Source organism: Pecten maximus, chromosome 1 (assembly GCF_902652985.1).
Source record: "Pecten maximus chromosome 1, xPecMax1.1, whole genome shotgun sequence".
Classification (NCBI taxonomy): Eukaryota; Metazoa; Mollusca; class Bivalvia; order Pectinida; family Pectinidae; genus Pecten; species Pecten maximus.
Genome location: NC_047015.1, coordinates 4969993 through 4993795, shown reverse-complemented (window position 1 = coordinate 4993795; position 23803 = coordinate 4969993). Strand labels below are relative to the sequence as shown.

The 23803-nt window shown below is 38.2% G+C and overlaps 1 protein-coding gene across 1 annotated transcript; it reads right to left on the bottom strand.

The window, feature by feature from the left end:
* Positions 1 to 7512: 7512 nt before the first annotated feature.
* On the bottom strand, positions 7513 to 23394 carry LOC117322963 (hypoxia-inducible factor 1-alpha inhibitor-like). Its single transcript, XM_033877936.1, has 8 exons — positions 23252 to 23394; positions 18372 to 18616; positions 17910 to 18058; positions 16330 to 16475; positions 14887 to 14993; positions 13568 to 13631; positions 13243 to 13350; positions 7513 to 7867 (listed from the first exon to the last, which is right to left on the bottom strand). The coding sequence occupies exons 1-8, from the start codon at positions 23369 to 23371 to the stop codon at positions 7823 to 7825; spliced, it is 984 nt and encodes a 327-aa protein (XP_033733827.1). The 5' UTR covers positions 23372 to 23394; the 3' UTR covers positions 7513 to 7822.
* Positions 23395 to 23803: the final 409 nt, after the last annotated feature.

The following is a 23803-nucleotide window of genomic DNA, read 5'->3' as shown; positions in this document are numbered from 1 at the left end:
CAAATTAGACACAGATTTTTATGGCGGGTGTCGCCGTGACCTAGATTGTTATGGCGGGTGTCGCCGTGACCAAGATTGTTATGACGGGGGTCGCCGTGACCTAGATTGTTATGGCGGGTGTCGCCGTGACCTAGATTGTTATGGCGGGTGTCGCCGTGACCTAGATTGTTATGACGGGTGTCGCCGTGACCTAGATTGTTGTGGCGGGTGTCGCCGTGACCTAGATTGTTGTGACGGGGGTCGCCGTGACCTAGATTGTTATGGCGGTTGTCGCCGTGACCTATATTGTTATGGCGGTTGTCACCGTGACCTATATTGTTATTGCGGTTGTCGCCGTGACCTAGATTGTTATGGCGGTTGTCGCCGTGACCTAGATTGTTATGGCGGGTGTCGCCGTGACCTAGATTTTTATGACGGGTGCCGTCGATGAATCAGAAGACTACTACCCCGGAACACCTATTCTACGGGAAAATGTTCAGGAGTATTCATTGAAATTTATATTTTTGTTTATAATTTGGACTCGTTCAACCAGTTTCAATATTAATTTATGTATGATCATTATGTCGGTATTATTATCAATATTTTCTTCAGATCAGTTGTATTCACTCTTGGTGAATATCATTGTAATCAGTCTCAATATGTATCAGACTTATTACACTACATATATACGTCTGGTGTTTGACCCTACACTACATATATACGTCTGGTGTCTGACCCTACACTACATATATACGTCTGGTGTTTGACCCTACACTACATATATACGTCTGGTGTTTGACCCTACACTACATATATACGTCTGACCCTACACTACATATATACGTCTGGTGTTTGACCCTACACTACATATATACGTCTGACCCTACACTACATATATACGTCTGACCCTACATTACATATATACGTCTGGTGTTTGACCCTACACTACATATATATGTCTGGTGTCTGACCCTACACTACATATATACGTCTGGTGTTTGACCCTACACTACATATATACGTCTGACCCTACACTACATATATACGTCTGGTGTTTGACCCTACACTACATATATACGTCTGGTGTTTGACCCTACACTACATATATACGTCTGGTGTTTGACTCTACACTACATATATACGTCTGGTGTTTGACTCTACACTACATATATACGTCTGGTGTTTGACCCTACACTACATATATACGTTTGACCCTACATTACATATATACGTCTGGTGTTTGACTCTACACTACATATATACGTCTGGTGTTTGACCCTACATTACATATATACGTCTGACCCTACACTACATATATACGTCTGGTGTTTGACCCTACACTACATATATACGTTTGACCCTACATTACATATATACGTCTGGTAATTGACTCTACACTACATAAATACGTCTGGTGTTTGACCCTACATTACATATATACGTCTGACCCTACACTACATATATACGTCTGGTGTTTGACCCTACACTACATATATACGTTTGACCCTACATTACATATATACGTCTGGTGTTTGACTCTACACTACATATATACGTCTGGTGTTTGACCCTACACTACATATATACGTTTGACCCTACACTACATATATACGTCTGGTGTTTGACCCTACATTACATATATACGTCTGGTGTGTGACCCTACATTACATATATACGTCTGGTGTTTGACTCTACACTACATAAATACGTCTGGTGTTTGACCCTACATTACATATATACGTCTGACCCTACACTACATATATACGTCTGGTGTTTGACCCTACACTACATATATACGTCTGGTGTTTGACCCTACATTACATATATACGTCTGGTGTTTGACCCTACACTACATATATACGTCTGGTGTTTGACCCTACACTACATATATACGTCTGGTGTTTGACCCTACACCACATATATACGTCTGGTGTTTGACCCTACACTACATATATACGTCTAACCTTACACTACATATATACGTCTGGTGTTTGACTACACTACATATATACGTCTGGTGTTTGACCCTACACTACATATATACGTCTGGTGTTTGACCCTACACTACATATATACGTCTAACCTTACACTACATATATACGTCTGGTGTTTGCCTACACTACATATATACGTCTGGTGTTTGACTCTACACTACATATATACGTCTGGTGTTTGACCCTACACTACATATATACGTCTGGTGTTTGACCCTACACTACATATATACGTCTGGTGTTTGACTCTACACTACATATATACGTCTAACCTTACACTACATATATACGTCTGGTGTTTGACCCTACACTACATATATACGTCTGACCCTACACTACATATATACGTCTGGTGTTTGACCCTACACTACATATATACGTCTGGTGTTTGACCCTACATTACATATATACGTCTGGTGTCTGACCCTACACTACATATATACGTCTGGTGTCTGACCCTACACTACATATATATGTCTGGTGTTTGACCCTACACTACATATATACGTCTGGTGTCTGACCCTACACTACATATATATGTCTGGTGTTTGACCCTACATTACATACATATGTCTGGTGTTTGACCCTACACTACATATATATGTCTGGTGTCTGACCCTACACTACATATATATGTCTGGTGTCTGACCCTACACTACATATATACGTCTGGTGTCTGACCCTACACTACATATATACGTCTGGTGTTTGACCCTACACTACATATATACGTCTGGTGTCTGACCCTACACTACATATATACGTCTGGTGTTTGACCCTACACTACATATATACGTCTGGTGTCTGACCCTACACTACATATATACGTCTGGTGTCTGACCCTACATTGCATATATACGTCTGGTGTTTGACTACACTACATATATACGTCTGGTGTTTGACTCTACACTACATATATACGTCTGACCCTACATTACATATATACGTCTGGTGTTTGACCCTACACTACATATATACGTCTGGTGTCTGACCCTACACTACATATATACGTCTGACCCTACATTACATATATACGTCTGGTGTTTGACCCTACACTACATATATACGTCTGGTGTCTGACCCTACACTACATATATACGTCTGGTGTCTGACCCTACACTACATATATACGTCTGGTGTTTGACTCTACACTACATATATACGTCTGGTGTTTGACTACACTACATATATACGTCTGGTGTCTGACCCTACACTACATATATACGTCTGGTGTTTGACCCTACACTACATATATACGTCTGGTGTCTGACCCTACACTACATATATACGTCTGGTGTTTGACCCTACACTACATATATACGTCTGGTGTTTGACCCTACACTACATATATACGTCTGGTGTCTGACCCTACACTACATATATACGTCTGGTGTTTGACCCTACACTACATATATACGTCTGACCCTACACTACATATATACGTCTGGTGTTTGACCCTACACTACATATATACGTCTGGTGTCTGACCCTACACTACATATATACGTCTGGTGTTTGACCCTACACTACATATATACGTCTGACCCTACACTACATATATACGTCTGGTGTTTGACCCTACACTACATATATACGTCTGGTGTCTGACCCTACACTACATATATATGTCTGGTGTTTGACTCTACACTACATATATACGTCTGGTGTCTGACCCTACACTACATATATACGTCTTGTGTCTGACCCTACACTACATATATACGTCTGACCCTACACTACATATATACGTCTGGTGTTTGACCCTACACTACATATATACGTCTGGTGTCTGACCCTACACTACATATATACGTCTGGTGTCTGACCCTACACTACATATATATGTCTGGTGTTTGACCCTACACTACATAAATACGTCTGGTGTTTGACCCTACACTACATATATACGTCTGGTGTTTGACCCTACACTACATATATACGTCTGGTGTTTGACCCTACATTACATATATACATCTGACCCTACACTACATATATATGTGTCTGGTGTTTGACCCTACACTACATATATACGTCTGGTGTTTGACCCTACACTACATATATACGTCTAACCTTACACTACATATATACTGGTGTCTGACCCTACACTACATATATACGTCTGGTGTTTGACCCTACACTACATATATACGTCTGGTGTCTGACCCTACACTACATATATACGTCTGGTGTTTGACCCTACACTACATATATACGTCTGGTGTTTGACCCTACACTACATATATACGTCTGACCCTACACTACATATATACGTCTGGTGTTTGACCCTACACTACATATATACGTCTGGTGTTTGACCCTACACTACATATATACGTCTGGTGTCTGACCCTACACTACATATATACGTCTGACCCTACACTACATATATACGTCTGGTGTTTGACCCTACACTACATATATACGTCTGGTGTTTGACCCTACACTACATATATACGTCTGGTGTTTGACCCTACACTACATATATACGTCTGGTGTTTGACCCTACACTACATATATACGTCTGGTGTTTGACCCTACACTACATATATACGTCTGGTGTTGACCCTACACTACATATATACGTCTGGTGTTTGACCCTACACTACATATATACGTCTGGTGTCTGACCCTACACTACATATATATGTCTGGTGTTTGACCCTACATTACATATATACGTCTGGTGTTTGACCCTACACTACATATATACGTCTGGTGTCTGACCCTACATTACATATATACGTCTGGTGTTTGACTCTACACTACATATATACGTCTGGTGTCTGACCCTACACTACATATATATGTCTGGTGTTTGACCCTACACTACATAAATACGTCTGGTGTTTGACCCTTCACTACATATATACGTCTGACCCTACACTACATATATATGTCTGGTGTTTGACCCTACATTACATATATACGTCTGGTGTTTGACCCTACACTACATATATACGTCTGGTGTTTGACCCTACACTACATATATACGTCTGGTGTTTGACCCTTCACTACATATATACGTCTGACCCTACACTACATATATACGTCTGGTGTTTGACCCTACACTACATATATATGTCTGGTGTTTGACCCTACACTACATATATTAAACTATCTATATAAACATTCGGTTTTTTGCTCTATATGTTTCCTGTGTCCTCTGTACACAGATTGTAAGATATCTGAGGAAATTTATTCTAGGAGTGGATTGATTTAAGGTGTGAAATGTGTTCCTCAACATTTTCAGAGACTTAATGTAAGTTTGCAAGCACAATACATGTCAGTTACTAACAATTAAATAGACTGATGATAAATCAAAATGATGAAGAAAAAAAATCAAAATACAAAGGTGTTTAGGAAATGATCCTTTATTTAGTTTTTACTTCAAATAGTAAATCTAAACATAATATGAAGAAAAATTCAATCATATCAAACAAACAATTTTTATTATAAAATGGACAGAGGTATGGTGAACCATAACTTATAGACTTGATTTAAAATAAGCTTCACAAAGCTATTTTTCAGTTGCAGATCTGAAAGTCACAGATAACCGTTATTACTCCAATGTAAATGTAGCCAGGAAGGAAGGGGAATAACTCTTACAATTAAAAAGGTAAGCAAAACATGTACTGGTGATCAGTACCCTGGACAAAATCAACAAAAATTACAAGATTATAACAATGATATACATGTACAGCTTTTTGTAATTCAAAATTGTTCCGTAGTGTACAAGGCCAACAACCTATCAGGATACAGGGGGCATAACTCCCAAGGGAAAATTCTAAATATTTATCATGTGATTAAGCTTCATTAAAAAGAGGCCCTAAATTGTTAACATGGCTAGTAAGGAATATGCTACCTATTTTCAGGTTGACAGTTATAAGTTAGTTATGTTTCAGGAAATTGTATACACAATTTCTAACAGAGGTGATGTCATTCACTAATGCTATGGTGAATCATAATGAAGGGTTTTGCAAAGGTTCTGATACCAAAAATGATTTTTGTTGAATCAAACATAACCAATATGAAACCCATGACATGTATAATGTAGCAATGACACGTATAATGTACCCATGACACGTATAATGTACCCATGACATGTATAATGTAGCAATGACATGTATAATGTACCCATGACACGTATGATGTACCCATGACATGTATAATGTAGCAATGACACGTATAATGTACCCATGACACGTATAATGTACCCATGACACGTATAATGTAGCAATGACATGTATAATGTACCCATGACACGTATGATGTACCCATGACACGTATAATGTACCCATGACATGTATGATGTACCCATGACACGTATAATGTACCCATGACATGTATGATGTACCCATGACACGTATAATGTACCCATGACATGTATAATGTACCCATGACACGTATAATGTACCACTGACATGTATGATGTACCCATGACACGTATAATGTACCACTGACATGTATGATGTACCCATGGCATGAATAATGTACCCATGACATGTATAATGTAGCAATGACACGTATAATGTACCCATGACACGTATAATGTACCCATGACACGTATAATGTACCCATGACATGTATAATGTACCCATGACACGTATAATGTAGCAATGACACGTATAATGTAGCAATGACACGTATAATGTACCCATGACACGTATAATGTAGCAATGACACGTATAATGTACCCATGACACGTATAATGTACCCATGACACGTATAATGTACCCATGACATGTATAATGTACCCATGATATGTATGATGTACCCATGACACATATAATGTACCAATGACATGTATAATGTACCCATGACATGTATAATGTTGCAATGAGAGAGATGTATTGTTTATTCTCTGTAGTATACATAGTGTATGACATATTTCATATTTCACAAAAAGTGACCTTGAAAATACTGGCCAAGGCCATTTGCATTCTGAATATTTATAGCACTCAGTCCTCATTACCTGCTGGCAAAATATCAGGCATATGGGTCTCTGAAACTTCTAAATCATTGAAGATTTTAACATACCTGACCCTGTGTTTTTGAAAACAGGTCAAGGTCACTGGTGTTAGGAAATTCATAGCAATGTTTAGCAGGAACCTACTGGACAAATATGATTACCATGGGTCTTTTAGAGCTAGAGAAAAAGATTATAAAATTAAATTGTTAACATATTTGACTGCTGCGACTATGAATGTAGATCAAGACATTCCTATGGGGAAACTTTATACCACCCTGTCCTAGGTACATCCTGGAACACTATCAGGTCGCCAGGTCTTCTGGAAGTTGGTAAGATGATTCTGTACGTTTTTAACATTTTTGACCCCTCTGAGCTTGAAAATAGGTCGAGGTCATTGGTGGAAGGTAATTCCATAGCAATTACTTACCCTCCCATAGACAAACTGACATACACTATGATACCAATATACCCCCCATTGACAGATTTGCAATATAATTCAAATACCCCCTCCTATAGACAGACATACACAATGATTCTAGTATATCCCCTCACACAGATGGAAGATCAGGATTAGGGTTATAAAAATATTTATTTTAATCTGTTTAATTCTACAGTTTCAATGTTTGATAAAATAACACATATTCAGCATGAAACATTGGTTTTAACATCCACAAATGACTGACTTCCTAAGGATAACAAACATCATGAAACAAAAGCATCAATCAGTCATGTTGTGTCAGTAAACACTGAAACATTGAGACAAATGACATTTGATAAAAAAGAATTACAAACAATTCTAACAGGAGACCAACAGTTCCTTACAGGAGATAAAAGATGATCACAGTTTAGTTTAATATACAGGGTTGGTGATGTATCGTGTTCAGGTGTATCGTCCCAATGTCATACTGCTCATAAACTCTGGCATCTGGAAAATAACCAGGTATATATATATAATAATAATAATGCTATATTTATCGAAGGTATCTCAATTAGTTACTAAAACTATTCTAAATTGAGGCTTCTACAAACTACAATATATAGACATGTATGAAGTCAATATCAGAAGTTTATAATACAGTGTATAAGAAACAATATTACAAAATGAGATACAATTACAGCCTGATAATTCTATATCGAACAAACAAATTGCTGTACAGACCTAGTCCTCATTGTAATTTATATATAGTAAATCAAGCAGGAAAGCCCTATGATAAAGAAGTGTCACACTCATTGTAAAGTAGACAGTATATACCATAATTTCCTCTGTATTGCCCATGGACTACATTGTATATGACTTAAAAATTTATTTTTTTTAAATGCCTTCTGGGGGCTGGTCTATATGATTTAAAATATTTAAAAAATGCTTTCTGGGGCAATCTGATTAAGAGGGCTATCTGACAAAATATTTTTGAAAAACGTTTTGACATCAGAAAACTGTGGTGTAGTACTTGGTGCTGACATTGGTGTTTACATCAGAAAACTGTGGTGTAGTACTTGGTGCTGACATTGGTGTTTACATCAGAAAACTGTGGTGTAGTACTTGGTGCTGACATTGGTGTTTACATCAGAAAACTGTGGTGTAGTACTTGGTGCTGATATTGGTGTTTACATCAGAAAACTGTGGTGTAGTACTTGGTGCTGATATTGGTGTTTACATCAGAAAACTGTGGTGTAGTACTTGGTGCTGATATTGGTGTTTACATCAGAAAACTGTGGTGTAGTACTTGGTGCTGACATTGGTGTTTACATCAGAAAACTGTGGTGTAGTACTTGGTGCTGACATTGGTGTTTACATCAGAAAACTGTGGTGTAGTACTTGGTGCTGACATTGGTGTTTACATCAGAAAACTGTGGTGTAGTACTTGGTGCTGACATTGGTGTTTACATCAGAAAACTGTGGTGTAGTACTTGGTGCTGACATTGGTGTTTACATCAGAAAACTGTGGTGTAGTACTTGGTGCTGACATTGGTGTTTACATCAGAAACCTGTGGAGGGGGAATCTAAAGCAGTGGTCAATACACTAGAAATTACATAGTTTTAAGGTCACCTTACTATCTCAGGTTATCAGTTGTGTCTAAACTCAGTTATAGCAGGATCAAGGACGTTAAGCCCCATCAATCAATCAATCAGGCTATCAGTTATTTCCCTTTAACCTAGTGGTAGGAAGTTTGCCTTGAGAGCGAGAGGTTGCTAATTTGAGCCTCAGCATGGGCAGGGTATTTTTAATTTCTCACTCCTATTACATAATTAGGCAACTTATCATGTTAAAGTCAAATGTTAAGAAAGTGCTTGTAGCACCTTATCTTTAATGACTACATTTTTATAGGTGTCACAAGTTTTAATTTAAAAGGGGAAAACAATCCATATACAAATAGCTGATCGCTAAAAACTGTTCTTAAATATTTCAATCCATGGTTTTAGGCTGAAGGTACAAGGTTTTTGAGGTTTGATAAATTCTTAGGATATATAGGTGTTAGTCGAGATTAGTGTTGACTTGTGGTATGTTACTGTCTATTCCCATAACCACTGTAGTTTAACGAGTGGTTTAGATGCTGCATTTGTTGGTTCATTTTTGCATGTCTCTTTTATATCTTAAGGGGCCTATCTAAATTTTGCCTTTATCAATTTTCTCAAATTGTATAAAGCAATAATCTAGTAACAGCACAATATAAGCTTTGTTACAATGGTAAAGAATTCTGGTATTGTGAGATATTTAAAGTAAGTTTTTAATAAATTTAACAATATAATCATGAAATAAAATATGGCAATCAATATATTTTGATATAATGTTGTGCTGTCGACTCTTTAGAGGAAAGTACAGTAATATTATAGATTTGATATTATACATTTTATGACTGACACATAGGAGATAACTACAGTAGTTTTATTACAGATTTTAAACATGATGATATGGTATAAATGGACAGTTTGATGGTTCTTCATGCACTATGGGAATGGTAAAGTACATAAGTCAGAACCAACAGAATCAATATCTGGGTAGTACAATAACCCACAACCAATACCTGGGTAGTACAATAACCCACAACCTATACCTGAGGGTAGTACAATAACCCACAGAACCAATATCTGGGTAGTACAATAACCCACAGAACCAATATCTGGGTAGTACAATAACCCACAGAACCAACACCTGGGTAGTACAATAACCCACAGAACCAACACCTGGGTAGTACAATAACCCACAGAACCAATACCTGGGTAGTACAACAAGAGGCCCAGAGGGCCTGTATCGCTCACCTGGTTTCATGAGATATGAAACAAGAGAACTATGCTTAAGTATATTTGTCACTGGTATTGCTATGTCAATATATCATAAGCATTTTATATAGACGTACATGAACATTGGTTTTATTGTAATTCTAAAAATATCAATTTAGCCAAATTGATCCCTTTTGGCCCGCCCCTCAGCCCCCCGGGGGGTCAGCCCCACCAATTGTACAATTTTGAATCTCTACCCCAAGGGGATGCTACCAGGCGAATATGAGCGATATCCATTGCTTAGTTTCAGAGAAGAAGTTGTTTATATCAATTTAGGCAAATTGACACCTTCTGGCCCGCCCCTCAGCCCCCAGGGGGGTCAGCCCCATCATTTGTACAATTTTGAATCCCTACCCCAAGGGGATGCTACCAGTCAATTATGAGAGATATTCATTGCTTAGTTTCAGAGGAGAAGTTGTTTATAACAATTTAGCCAAACTGGCCCCTTTTGGCCCTGCCCCTCAGCCCCAAGGTGGTCAGCCCCGTCATTTGTACAATTTTGAATCCTTACCCCAAGGGGGTGCTACCAGGCAAATATGAGCAATATCCATTGCTTGGTTTCAGAGGAGAAGTCGTTTATATCCATCAAGCCAAACGGGCCCTTTTTGGCCACGCCCCTAAGACCCCCAGGGGGTCAGCCCCACCATTTGTACAATTTTGAATTCCTACCTCAAGTAGGTGCTACCAGGCAAATATGAGAGATATCCATTGCTTAGTTTAAGAGGAGAAGTTGTTTATATCAATTTAGCCAAATTGACCCTGTTTGGCCCCGTCCCTCAGACCCCCGGGGGGTCAGCCCCACCATTTGTACAATTTTGAATTTCTACCCCAAGTAGGTGCTACCAGGCAAATATGAGCGATATCCATAGCTCGGTTTCAGAGAAGAAGTCGTTTATATCAATATAGCCCAATTGACCACATTTGGCCCCGCCCCTCAGCCCCCCGGGGGGGTCAGCCCAATTATTTGTACAATTTTGAATGCCCACCACATAGTGATGCTACCAGACAAATATGAGCGATATCCATTGCTCGGTTTCAGAGAAGAAGTCGCTAATATCAATATAGCCCAATTGACCACATTTGGCCCCGCCCCTCAGGCCCCTGGGGGGTCAGCTCCATCATTTGTACAATTTTGAATCCCAACCCCATAGTGATGCCACCAGGCAAATATGAGTGACAGGCATTGCTCGGTTTCAGAGAAGAAGTCATTTATATCAATATAGCCAAATTGACCACATTCAGCCCCACCCCTCAGGCCCCCGGGGGGTCAGCCCCATCATTTGTACAATTTTGAATCCCCACCCCATAATGATGCTACCAGGCAAATATGAGCGATAGCCATTGCTTGGTTTGAGAGAAGAAGTCGTTTATATCAGTAGCCAGATTGACCACATTTGGCCCCACCCCTCAGGCCCCTGGGGGGTCAGCCCCATCATTTGTACAATTTTGAATCCCCACCCCATAGTGATGCTACCAGGCAAATATGAGTGATAGCCATTGCTTGGTTTCAGAGAAGAAGTCGTTTATATCAATAGCGCAAAAATGACCCCTTTTGGCCCCGCCCCAGAGGGTCAGCCCCATCATTTGTACAATTTTGAGTCCCCTACCCATAGGGATGCTTCTGACCAAATTTGGTCAAATTCTGATGTGTGGTTATGAAGAAGAAGTCAATTGTTGACGGACGACGGACGACGGACGACAGACGGAGGGACGGACGACGGACGACGGACGCAACGGTATGGCATAAGCTCACCTTGGTCCTTCGGACCAGGTGAGCTAATAACCCACAGAACCAACACCTGGGTAGTACAATAATCCACAGAACCAATACCTGGGGTAGTACAATAACCCACAGAACCAACACCTGGGTAATACAATAACCCACAGAACAAATACCTGGGTATTACAATAACCTACAGAACCAATACCTGGGTATTACAATAACCCACAGAACCAACACCTGGGTAATACAATAACCCACAGAATCAATACATGGGTAGTACAATAACCCACAGAATCAATATCTGGGTAGTACAATAACCCACAACCAATACCTGGGTAGTACAATAACCCACAGAACCAATACCTGGGTATTACAATAACCCACAGAACCAACACCTGTACAATAACCCACAGAACCAACACCTGGGGTAGTACAATAACCCACAGTCAATACCTGGGTAGTACAATAACCCACAGAATCAATACATGGGTAGAACAATAACCCACACAACCAATACCTGGGGTAGTACAATAACCCACACAACCAATACCTGGGGTAGTACAATAACCCACAACCAATACCTGGGTAGTACAATTATCCAGAGAACCAATACCTGGGTAGTACAATAACCCACAACCAATACCTGTACAATAACCCACAGAACCAACACCTGGGGTAGTACAATAACCCACAGAACCAACACCTGGGTAGTACAATAACCCACAGAACCAATACCTGGGTAGTACAATAACCCACAGAACCAATACCTGGGTAGTACAATAACCCACAGAACCAACACCTGGGTAATACAATAACCCACAGAATCAATACTTGGGTAGTACAATAACCCACAGAACCAATACCTTGGTAGTACAATAACCCAGAGAACCAATACCTGGGTAGTACAATAACCCACAGAACCAATACCTGGGTAGTACAATAACCCACAGAATCAATATCTGGGTAGTACAATAACCCACAACCAATACCTGGGTAGTACAATAACCCACAACCAATACCTGGGTAGTACAATTACCCAGGGAACCAATACCTGGGTATTACAATAACCCACAGAACCAACACCTGTACAATAACCCACAGAACCAACACCTGGGTAATACAATAACCCACAGAATCAATACATGGGTAGTACAATAACCCACAGAACCAATACCTGGGTAGTACAATAACCCACACAACCAATACCTGGGTAGTACAATAACCCACAGAACCAATACCTGGGTAGTACAATAACCCACAGAATCAATATCTGGGTAGTACAATTAAAACATCTCACCTCTGATGGGTTGTTTAATGCTTGGTGTATCATCTTCTCTATATTTCTCATCATGGCCACCTTTTGTTGAGGTTTTAGTGGGTATTCAATCTTTTCTGATTGCCCTGCCTGGTAATGGTATATAAACATCAATCTACTTAATCACATATATCACTACAGGCTTGAATTCATTTTCTGTTTTATCCTCCTAATACAGCTTTTACTTTTTAAATTAATCAAAAAAATGAAAAAGGATGTTGTTACTTCAAACTAAATGAAACCATCAACTAGGACATAGTGCTCAATAATATGCTTATTTTGTTAGGAGTACTTATGTCAGACTTACCTTGTACCAGAATGTCACAGAAACAGTGTAGCCATGTGAAGGAATGGACTGAACATGGTGCCACCTGGGGATGTAATCAATTGGTATTAACACTGAAGAGATGGAACAACAGGTTCTTATCATTATATATATCAAAGAAAGGTTAAAATAGTACTGACTAGTACACGGGGATATATAAATAGTACTGACCATTACACAGGGATATATGAATAGTACTGACCAGTACACAGGGATATATAAATAATACTGACCAGTACACAGGGATATATAAATAGTACTGACCAGTACACAAGGATATATAAATAGTACTGACCAGTACACAGGGATATATAAATAGTACTGACCAGTACACAGGGATATATAAATAGTACTGACCAGTACACGGGGATATATAAATAGTACTGACCAGTACACAGGGATATATAAATAGTACTGACCAGTACATGGGGATATTATAGATAGTACTGACCAGTATATGGGGATATAATAGAGAGTACTGACCAGTACATGGGGATATTATAGATAGTACTGACCAGTATATGGGGATATTATAGATAGTACTGACCAGTACATGGGGATATTATAGATAGTACTGACCAGTACATGGGATATTATAGATAATTATACTGACCAGTACATTGGGGATATTATAGATAGTACTGACCAGTACATGGGATATTATAGATAATTATACTGACCAGTACATGGGATATTATAGATAATTATACTGACCAGTACATGGGATATTATAGATAATTATACTGACCAGTACATGGGATATTATAGATAGTACTGACCAGTACATGGGATATTATAGATAGTACTGACCAGTACATGGGGATATTATAGATAGTACTGACCAGTACATGGGATATTATAGATAGTACTGACCAGTACATGGGAATTCAAGTTAGTATGACCAGTACATTGGGATATATAATAGTACTGACCAGTACATGGGGATATATAGATATTATACTGACCAGTACATGGGATATTATAGATAGTTTATCCTGACCAGTTACATGGGGATATTACTAGATATGATACTGACCAGTACATGGGATATTATAGATAATTATACTGACCAGTACATGGGATATTATAGATAGTACTGACCAGTACATGGGATATTATAGATAATTATACTGACCAGTACATGGGATATTATAGATAATTATACTGACCAGTACATTGGGATATTATAGATAATACTGACCAGTACATGGGATATTATAGATAATTATACTGACCAGTACATTGGGATATTATAGATAGTACTGACCAGTACATGGGATATGATAGATAATTATACTGACCAGTACATTGGGATATATAAAACATCTCCTGGACCTACGACAGCTTCCATACCACAAGCTTCTTTGAATTTTGGAAATTTTGTGAAGTCTGGATCATCAAAGTCAACCTTAAAGAGACAGAAGCACATGGACATTTATTTACAGCTATTAAATTACATACACATGTATCTGTTTACATAAACAACTATTATTTTATTTCATATATATATCTATAGTTATAAAACTATACACAGCTGCTTACAAACTATCATATGCAGGTAGGGAGTAAGAATTGTACCTGCTGCCCCCCTTGCATGATCGTAAGAGGCGACTAAATTTGGGATCTTATCTTTTCTCTTCTTTCTGACCAACTTTCTTCTTCCTAATGTCTCCCTTGACAATGCCTCACTTTTGGCCTTTAGTTGAGCGTTCGCCCCTGTGAGGAAGGCTTTGGGTTCTGTCCCCTAGCAGAGACATACCAGAGTCATTAAAAATGGTAGTTGCTACTCCTGCTAAGCGCTCAGCATTTTGGGAGTGGGACAACTGGTTGGCCCGTTGTCAGTATAATGTGACCGGGTGGGGTGTCCTGCTGGGTGTCTTCGGCAGTATGCTTCAGTGAGGTATATACAATATATACAATGCATAGTTACAATAAGGAGACGTATTGGTGTGTTTTACAGTTCTCCTCCTAACAAACTGACTATGTCGGTCACACAGGTGATATATAGGGTAGACTTACCTGACTTTGTCGGTCACACAGGTGATATATAGGGTAGACTTACCTGACTTTGACGGTCACACAGGTGATATATAGGGTAGATTTACCTGACTTTGTCTGTCACACGGGTGATATATAGGGTAGACTTACCTGACATTGACGGTCACACAGGTGATATATAGGGTAGACTTACCTGACTTTGTCGGTCACACAGGCGATATATAGGGTAGACTTACCTGACTTTGACGGTCACACAGGTGATATATAGGGTAGACTTACCTGACTTTGACGGTCACACAGGCGATATATAGGGTAGACTTACCTGACTTTGACGGTCACACAGGTGATATATAGGGTAGACTTACCTGACTTTGTCGGTCACACAGGTGATATATAGGGTAGACTTACCTGACTTTGACGGTCACATGGGTGATATATAGGGTAGACTTACCTGACATTGTCGGTCACACAGGTGATATATAGGGTAGACTTACCTGACTTTGTCGGTCACACGGGTGATATATAGGGTAGACTTACCTGACGGTCACACAGGTGATATATAGGGTAGACTTACCTGACTTTGTCGGTCACACGGGTGATATATAGGGTAGACTTACCTGACTTTGTCGGTCACACGGGTGATATATAGGGTAGACTTACCTGACTTTGTCGATCACACGGGTGATATATAGGGTAGACTTACCTGACTTTGTCGGTCACACGGGTGATATATAGGGTAGACTTACCTGACTTTGACGGTCACACGGGTGATATATAGGGTATGGATACATGCAGGCAAACTGAGATGGTGGGAAGAGAATAAATCTTTTGTAGCCTCGAACTTGGGCAAAGAAATTTTCTTGTTCGTCGTAATGTGCTGGTGTAACATTTCCTGCCAGAAACAATAAAAGAGTCTCATTCAGACATCATTTCACATAGATGGATAGCGTAGAGGTACAAGGCAATCTAAAACAAGATGGAGTTAAACACAGACAATGGGATTCGTGACGTCTATAGGGTTATTCCTCGATTTACAAGGACAATATAATTATGCTGTCAATATGAAATACATGTACATTAGATCCTCATTAATGGTGAATATTAACTATTACTTTGGTTTGTTCTTTGCAAATTCTTGTTTTGTTCCATACAGAACTGTGAGTAAATAAATAGTACAAAGCAATTATTAGTTAATTACTTTTAAGGGAGATAACTCTAGGCCCTATGTAATGCTAATCTTGTTTGATACAAATAAAACTATGATTTATTTACAATACTACTTTATTGTGCTTGTTAACTTAAGCATTGAACTGTTACCAAATGGTAGTATACAGTCGATATGAATACAATTCGGGTGACAGATAAATAGAATGTCGCCTGTTACGAAATGTTTATCTGTCACCCAAATTGTATTCATATCGACTGTATACTACCATTTGGTAACAGTTCAATGCTTATATTTATATTAATCAAGATTTTTTTTATTAAGGGTAGGTTATGATGCGTTTAAATTTGCCGCTTATCCTATCACCGACGTCATCAAGTTCCAATACCGGAACAGCCGAAATTTCCAGAAGGAACTAGTCCCTCGTGATGTTATTAATAGCTAACACATAAAATGGTTTTGCACAAATTTGGCTTTATTTTCTATTTCATATGTTTTTAGATATCGTCAAATTATTCACAATTGCATGATTTCTGATTGTTCTTAAATTCTAAGTGAAAGTCGTCTTGACAGTAGGTGAAAATGATTCCAAGAATATTTCGTTCAAAACAGATTCCAGTCAAACCGGTCACATCAGTGTGCAGACGATTTTCAACTTCACAGGGGCTTGATTTTTTAAGGTAGGCCTTCGACATCAGTGAATAACCACAAAACTAAAATCCAGTATACATACACAACCGGAAACGATGTCGATACTCCCGGTTTTTTTTACAAGATTTTTTTGATAAATAGATTTCTACAGGACATTTATTGTTGTTGTGTCTTGCATTTCTGAAAATTTGGAAACGAGCCCCTGTGACTGAGTATGACAACACTGACAGTTTGATAATTCCTAGATCAAGAACGGCGCTTATAGGTATCTTGTGTTGACTGCATTTTTTTTCATTATGAAATATTACTCTCATAACTTGTGAAGTTGCTTTATGTTTTGTTGTGGATTATGTATATACACCTGGGGCTGTTTCCTACACTAACTGAATCACTGTAAATTGTAGTATACAGTCTCATGAAAACAATTTGGTTTACTAACAACATATAGGCAAATGCAACACAGAATGTAAATATAATATAATACATAAAACATTGATGTGTCACACTGACCTTCCATTCCAACCAAAAGGAGATTTGAGGTCATTTCTCCAAAATTATTATCTTTTTGTTGCCTGGTCACCCAGTGCCAATTGAAGCCAAGGAAATCCTTGATGACTTTCTTCCCCACTGTATCGTGTAGAATCTGTTGTAGGTAAAGCCTGGAAAACATTAAACAAAATTCACTCAAAATTCAGCATATTCAGTGAACTCCATACATATAATCTAAATCAAGAAAGAAACAGTTACGAATTTATTTATATCTAAATTATACAAATACTTTCAACATTAAGTAAGATGACTTGATCAGGTCTTATTATTAATGATTAAGTTTGCAATAACTGCAATATATCACCAATTGTTGGTGTTACTCTACAGAAATATCATATTTCATATTATATGAGAATACAAATCCCTTATCTGAACCATAACATATACCGTAAATTTGTGGCAAATATCTTGTACATCACCTACCTGTCCTCTCCTGGTTTCGCCTTTTGTAGTTTTTCCACAAATTCTGAAAATTTCATGTCTTCTTTTTCAGTTGGCTTTCTGAATTCTTTAACATTATCAGACTTTTTATCATCAAAATATTGGAAATTTTTGTTTTTGGAAATGTGCACAACAAAGTCTCCATCTCCAATATTTTTGGAAAGGTACTCCAAGTCCCAATGTAAAGCAGAGGTAACCAAATTGGTATCTGTTAACACCACAGGAAGCTGAAAGACAACAATGTATCTGTTAACACCACAGGAAGCTGTAAGACAACCAACAATGTACAGTTAACTCAACAGAAAGCTGTTAGACAACCAACAATATACAGTTAACTCAACAGGAAGTTGTAAGACACCCAACATTGTACAGTTAACTCAACAGGAAGTTGTAAGACAACCAACAATTGTACAGTTAACTCAACAGGAAGCTGTAAGACAACCAACATTGTACAGTTAACTCAACAGGAAGTTGTAAGACACCCAACAATGTACGGTTAACTCAACAGGAAGTTGTAAGACAACCAACATTGTACAGTTAACTCAACAGGAAGCTGTAAGACAACCAACATTGTACAGTTAACTCAACAGGAAGTTGTAAGACACCCAACATTGTACAGTTAACTCAACAGGAAGCTGTAAGACAACCAACAATTGTACAGTTAACTCAACAGGAAGCTGTAAGACAACCAACATTGTACAGTTAACTCAATAGTAAGCTGTAAGACAACCAACATTGTACAGTTAACTCAACAGGAAGTTGTGGGACAACCAACATTGTACAGTTAACTCAACAGGAAGTTGTAAGACAACCAACATTGTACAGTTAACTCAATAGTAAGCTGTAAGACAACCAACAATGTACAGTTAACTCAATAGTAAGCTGTAAGACAACCAACAATGTACAGTTAACTCAATAGTAAGCTGTAAGACAACCAACAATGTACAGTTAACTCAATAGTAAGCTGTAAGACAACCAACATAGTAAAGTTAACTCAACAGTATGCTGTAAGACAACCAACATTGTACAGTTAACTCAACAGGAAGCTGTAAGACAACCAACATTGTACAGTTAACTCAACAGTATGCTGTAAGACAACCAACATAGTAAAGTTAACTCAACAGTATGCTGTAAGACAACCAACATTGTACAGTTAACTCAATAGTAAGCTGTAAGACAACCAACAATGTACAGTTAACTCAATAGTAAGCTGTAAGACAACCAACATAGTAAAGTTAACTCAACAGTATGCTGTAAGACAACCAACATAGTAAAGTTAACTCAACAGTATGCTGTAAGACAACCAACATTGTACAGTTAACTCAATAGAAAGCTGTAAGACAACCAACAATGTACAGTTAACTCAATAGTAAGCTGTAAGACAACCAACATAGTAAAGTTAACTCAACAGTATGCTGTAAGACAACCAACATTGTACAGTTAACTCAACTGGAAGCTGTAAGACAACCAACATTGTACAGTTAACTCAACAGGAAGCTGTAAGACAACCAACATTGTACAGTTAACTCAACAGGAAGCTGTAAGACAACCAACATTGTACAGTTAACTCAACAGGAAGTTGTGGGACAACCAACATTGTACAGTTAACTCAACAGTAAGCTGTAAGACAACCAACAATGTACAGTTAACTCAACAGGAAGTTGTAAGACAACCAACATTGTACGGTTAACTCAACTGGAAGCTGTAAGACAACCAACAATGTACGGTTAACTCAACTGGAATCTGTAAGACAACCAACAATTGTACGGTTAACTCAACTGGAATCTGTAAGACAACCAACATTGTACAGTTAACTCAACAGTAAGCTGTAAGACAACCAACAATTGTACAGTTAACTCAACAGGAAGTTGTAAGACACCCAACATTGTACAGTTAACTCAACTGGAATCTGTAAGACAACCAAGATTGTACAGTTAACTCAACAGGAAGCTGTAAGACAACCAACATTGTACGGTTAACTCAACTGGAATCTGTAAGACAACCAACATTGTACAGTTAACTCAACAGGAAGCTGTAAGACAACCAACATAGTAAAGTTAACTCAACAGGAAGCTGTAAGACAACCAACAATTGTACAGTTAACTCAACAGGGAGCTGTAAGACAACCAACAATTGTACGGTTAACTCAACAGGAAGTTGTAAGACAACCAACATTGTACAGTTAACTCAACAGGAAGTTGTAAGACAACCAACATTGTACAGTTAACTCAACAGTAAGCTGTGAGACAACCAACAATGTACGGTTAACTCAACTGGAAGCTGTAAGACAACCAACATTGTACGGTTAACTCAACAGGAAGCTGTAAGACAACCAACATTGTACAGTTAACTCAACAGGAAGCTGTGAGACAACCAACATAGTAAAGTTAACTCAACTGGAATCTGTAAGACAACCAACATTGTACGGTTAACTCAACAGGAAGTTGTAAGACAACCAACATTGTACAGTTAACTCAACTGGAATCTGTAAGACAACCAACATTGTACAGTTAACTCAACAGTAAGCTGTAAGACAACCGACAATGTAGGTTAACTCAACTGGAAGCTGTAAGACAACCAACATTGTACAGTTAACTCAACAGGGAGCTGTAAGACAACCAACAATGTACAGTTAACTCAACAGTAAGCTGTAAGACAACCAACAATGTACAGTTAACTCAACAGGAAGTTGTGGGACAACCAACATTGTACAGTTAACTCAACAGTAAGCTGTAAGACAACCAACATTGTACAGTTAACTCAACTGGAAGCTGTAAGACAACCAACATTGTACAGTTAACTCAACAGGAAGCTGTAAGACAACCAACATTGTACAGTTAACTCAACAGGAAGCTGTAAGACAACCAACATTGTACAGTTAACTCAACAGGAAGTTGTGGGACAACCAACATTGTACAGTTAACTCAACAGTAAGCTGTAAGACAACCAACAATGTACAGTTAACTCAACAGGAAGTTGTAAGACAACCAACATTGTACGGTTAACTCAACAGGAAGCTGTAAGACAACCAACAATGTACGGTTAACTCAACTGGAAGCTGTAAGACAACCAACAATTGTACGGTTAACTCAACTGGAATCTGTAAGACAACCAACATTGTACAGTTAACTCAACAGTAAGCTGTAAGACAACCAACAATTGTACAGTTAACTCAACAGGAAGTTGTAAGACACCCAACATTGTACAGTTAACTCAACTGGAATCTGTAAGACAACCAAGATTGTACAGTTAACTCAACAGGAAGCTGTAAGACAACCAACATTGTACGGTTAACTCAACTGGAATCTGTAAGACAACCAACATTGTACAGTTAACTCAACAGGAAGCTGTAAGACAACCAACATAGTAAAGTTAACTCAACAGGAAGCTGTAAGACAACCAACAATTGTACAGTTAACTCAACAGGGAGCTGTAAGACAACCAACAATTGTACGGTTAACTCAACAGGAAGTTGTAAGACAACCAACATTGTACAGTTAACTCAACAGGAAGTTGTAAGACAACCAACATTGTACAGTTAACTCAACAGTAAGCTGTGAGACAACCAACAATGTACGGTTAACTCAACTGGAAGCTGTAAGACAACCAACATTGTACGGTTAACTCAACAGGAAGCTGTAAGACAACCAACATTGTACAGTTAACTCAACAGGAAGCTGTGAGACAACCAACATAGTAAAGTTAACTCAACTGGAATCTGTAAGACAACCAACATTGTACAGTTAACTCAACAGTAAGCTGTAAGACAACCGACAATGTAGGTTAACTCAACTGGAAGCTGTAAGACAACCAACATTGTACAGTTAACTCAACAGGAAGTTGTGGGACAACCAACATTGTACAGTTAACTCAACAGTAAGCTGTAAGACAACCAACATTGTACAGTTAACTCAACAGGAAGTTGTAAGACAACCAACATTGTACAGTTAACTCAACAGGAAGCTGTAAGACAACCAAAAATGTACAGTTAACTCAACAGTAAGCTGTAAGACAACCAACAATGTACAGTTAACTCAACAGGAAGCTGTGTGACAACCAACAATGTACAGTTAACTCAACAGGAAGCTGTAAGACAACCAACATTGTACGGTTAACTCAACAGTAAGCTGTAACACAACCAACATTGTTCGGTTAACTCAACAGGAATCTGTAAGACAACCAACAATGTACAGTTAACTCAACAGGAAGCTGTAAGACAACCAACATTGTACAGTTAACTCAACAGTAAGCTGTAAGACAACCAACAATTGTACAGTTAACTCAACTGGAAGCTGTAAGACAACCAACATTGTACGGTTAACTCAACAGGGAGCTGTGAGACAACCAACATTGTAAAGTTAACTCAATTGCAGCTGTTGGACTACCAACAATGTACAGTTAACTCAACAGGAAGCTTTGAGACAACCAACATTGTATCAAATTAACTCCATAGGAAGTTAGGATAGGGTGCTAACGGGGAAGGGATATTTTAGTTTGCATGTTTATGTTACCATGGTATTATCATAGTTTCATATTTTTGCAATACGTCCCTAGCTGTGTGGACTATCTAGTCCGTCAAAACTTAACATAATCGCAGTTTCCAAAATACACAATCGACTGGTCGGAATTTTGCGGACAACTTTTAAGTGGCCTATAATAAGCATTCAGCAATTGTAGTTATCATTTTAGGTAATTAGATAGTTCAATTATTAAACTCCATCCTTATCGACATTTGGACACCCTCATGTTACAGTAAAAATGCATGTCTGTTGTCACGTACACCAAACTCGAGAACAGAACCAACATATTCTGGCTTGTAGGCACAACTTCGGTATCATGACAGTCGCCGTCATTTTACCTACCGCTTTAGAAATTCTACTCTCTGCTTCCGGATCGGTAATGCTTAATCTTGGAATTTGTTCTGTTGGAAATGAGTACTGTTTTAGATCGAACGATCTATGTTCTTTCCTTTTTTCCGTCATGTTTAATATCAAACACTGTTGAACACACGCTTGTTGTAGTTTCATGTGTATAACAAACAGTTCAAAGACACAGACAACATTAACTATTTTTAAGGAATCTAGCACATGATATTTAAATACGACGTAAACATTAACATCATCTTAAGGATGCAAAGTCGTTAAGTTAAAATAATTAATCGGAAAATTTCAAAATTCTCTTCTACATAATCCCATAGGATAAACAACACAAATACATGTACAACAATTCAATGAATTGTATTTCACAACGACATAGGCACTAACTGTAAATTTATTAAAAAACCACCATGGTTATAAAAAACAATGACTCAAAAATTCACCAGAATGACACATATAAGCTATAACTAACCTATTTTCACATGCAAATACCATAGAGCTGTCTATTGGCATATCTCATAACAAAGAGAAAGTAAT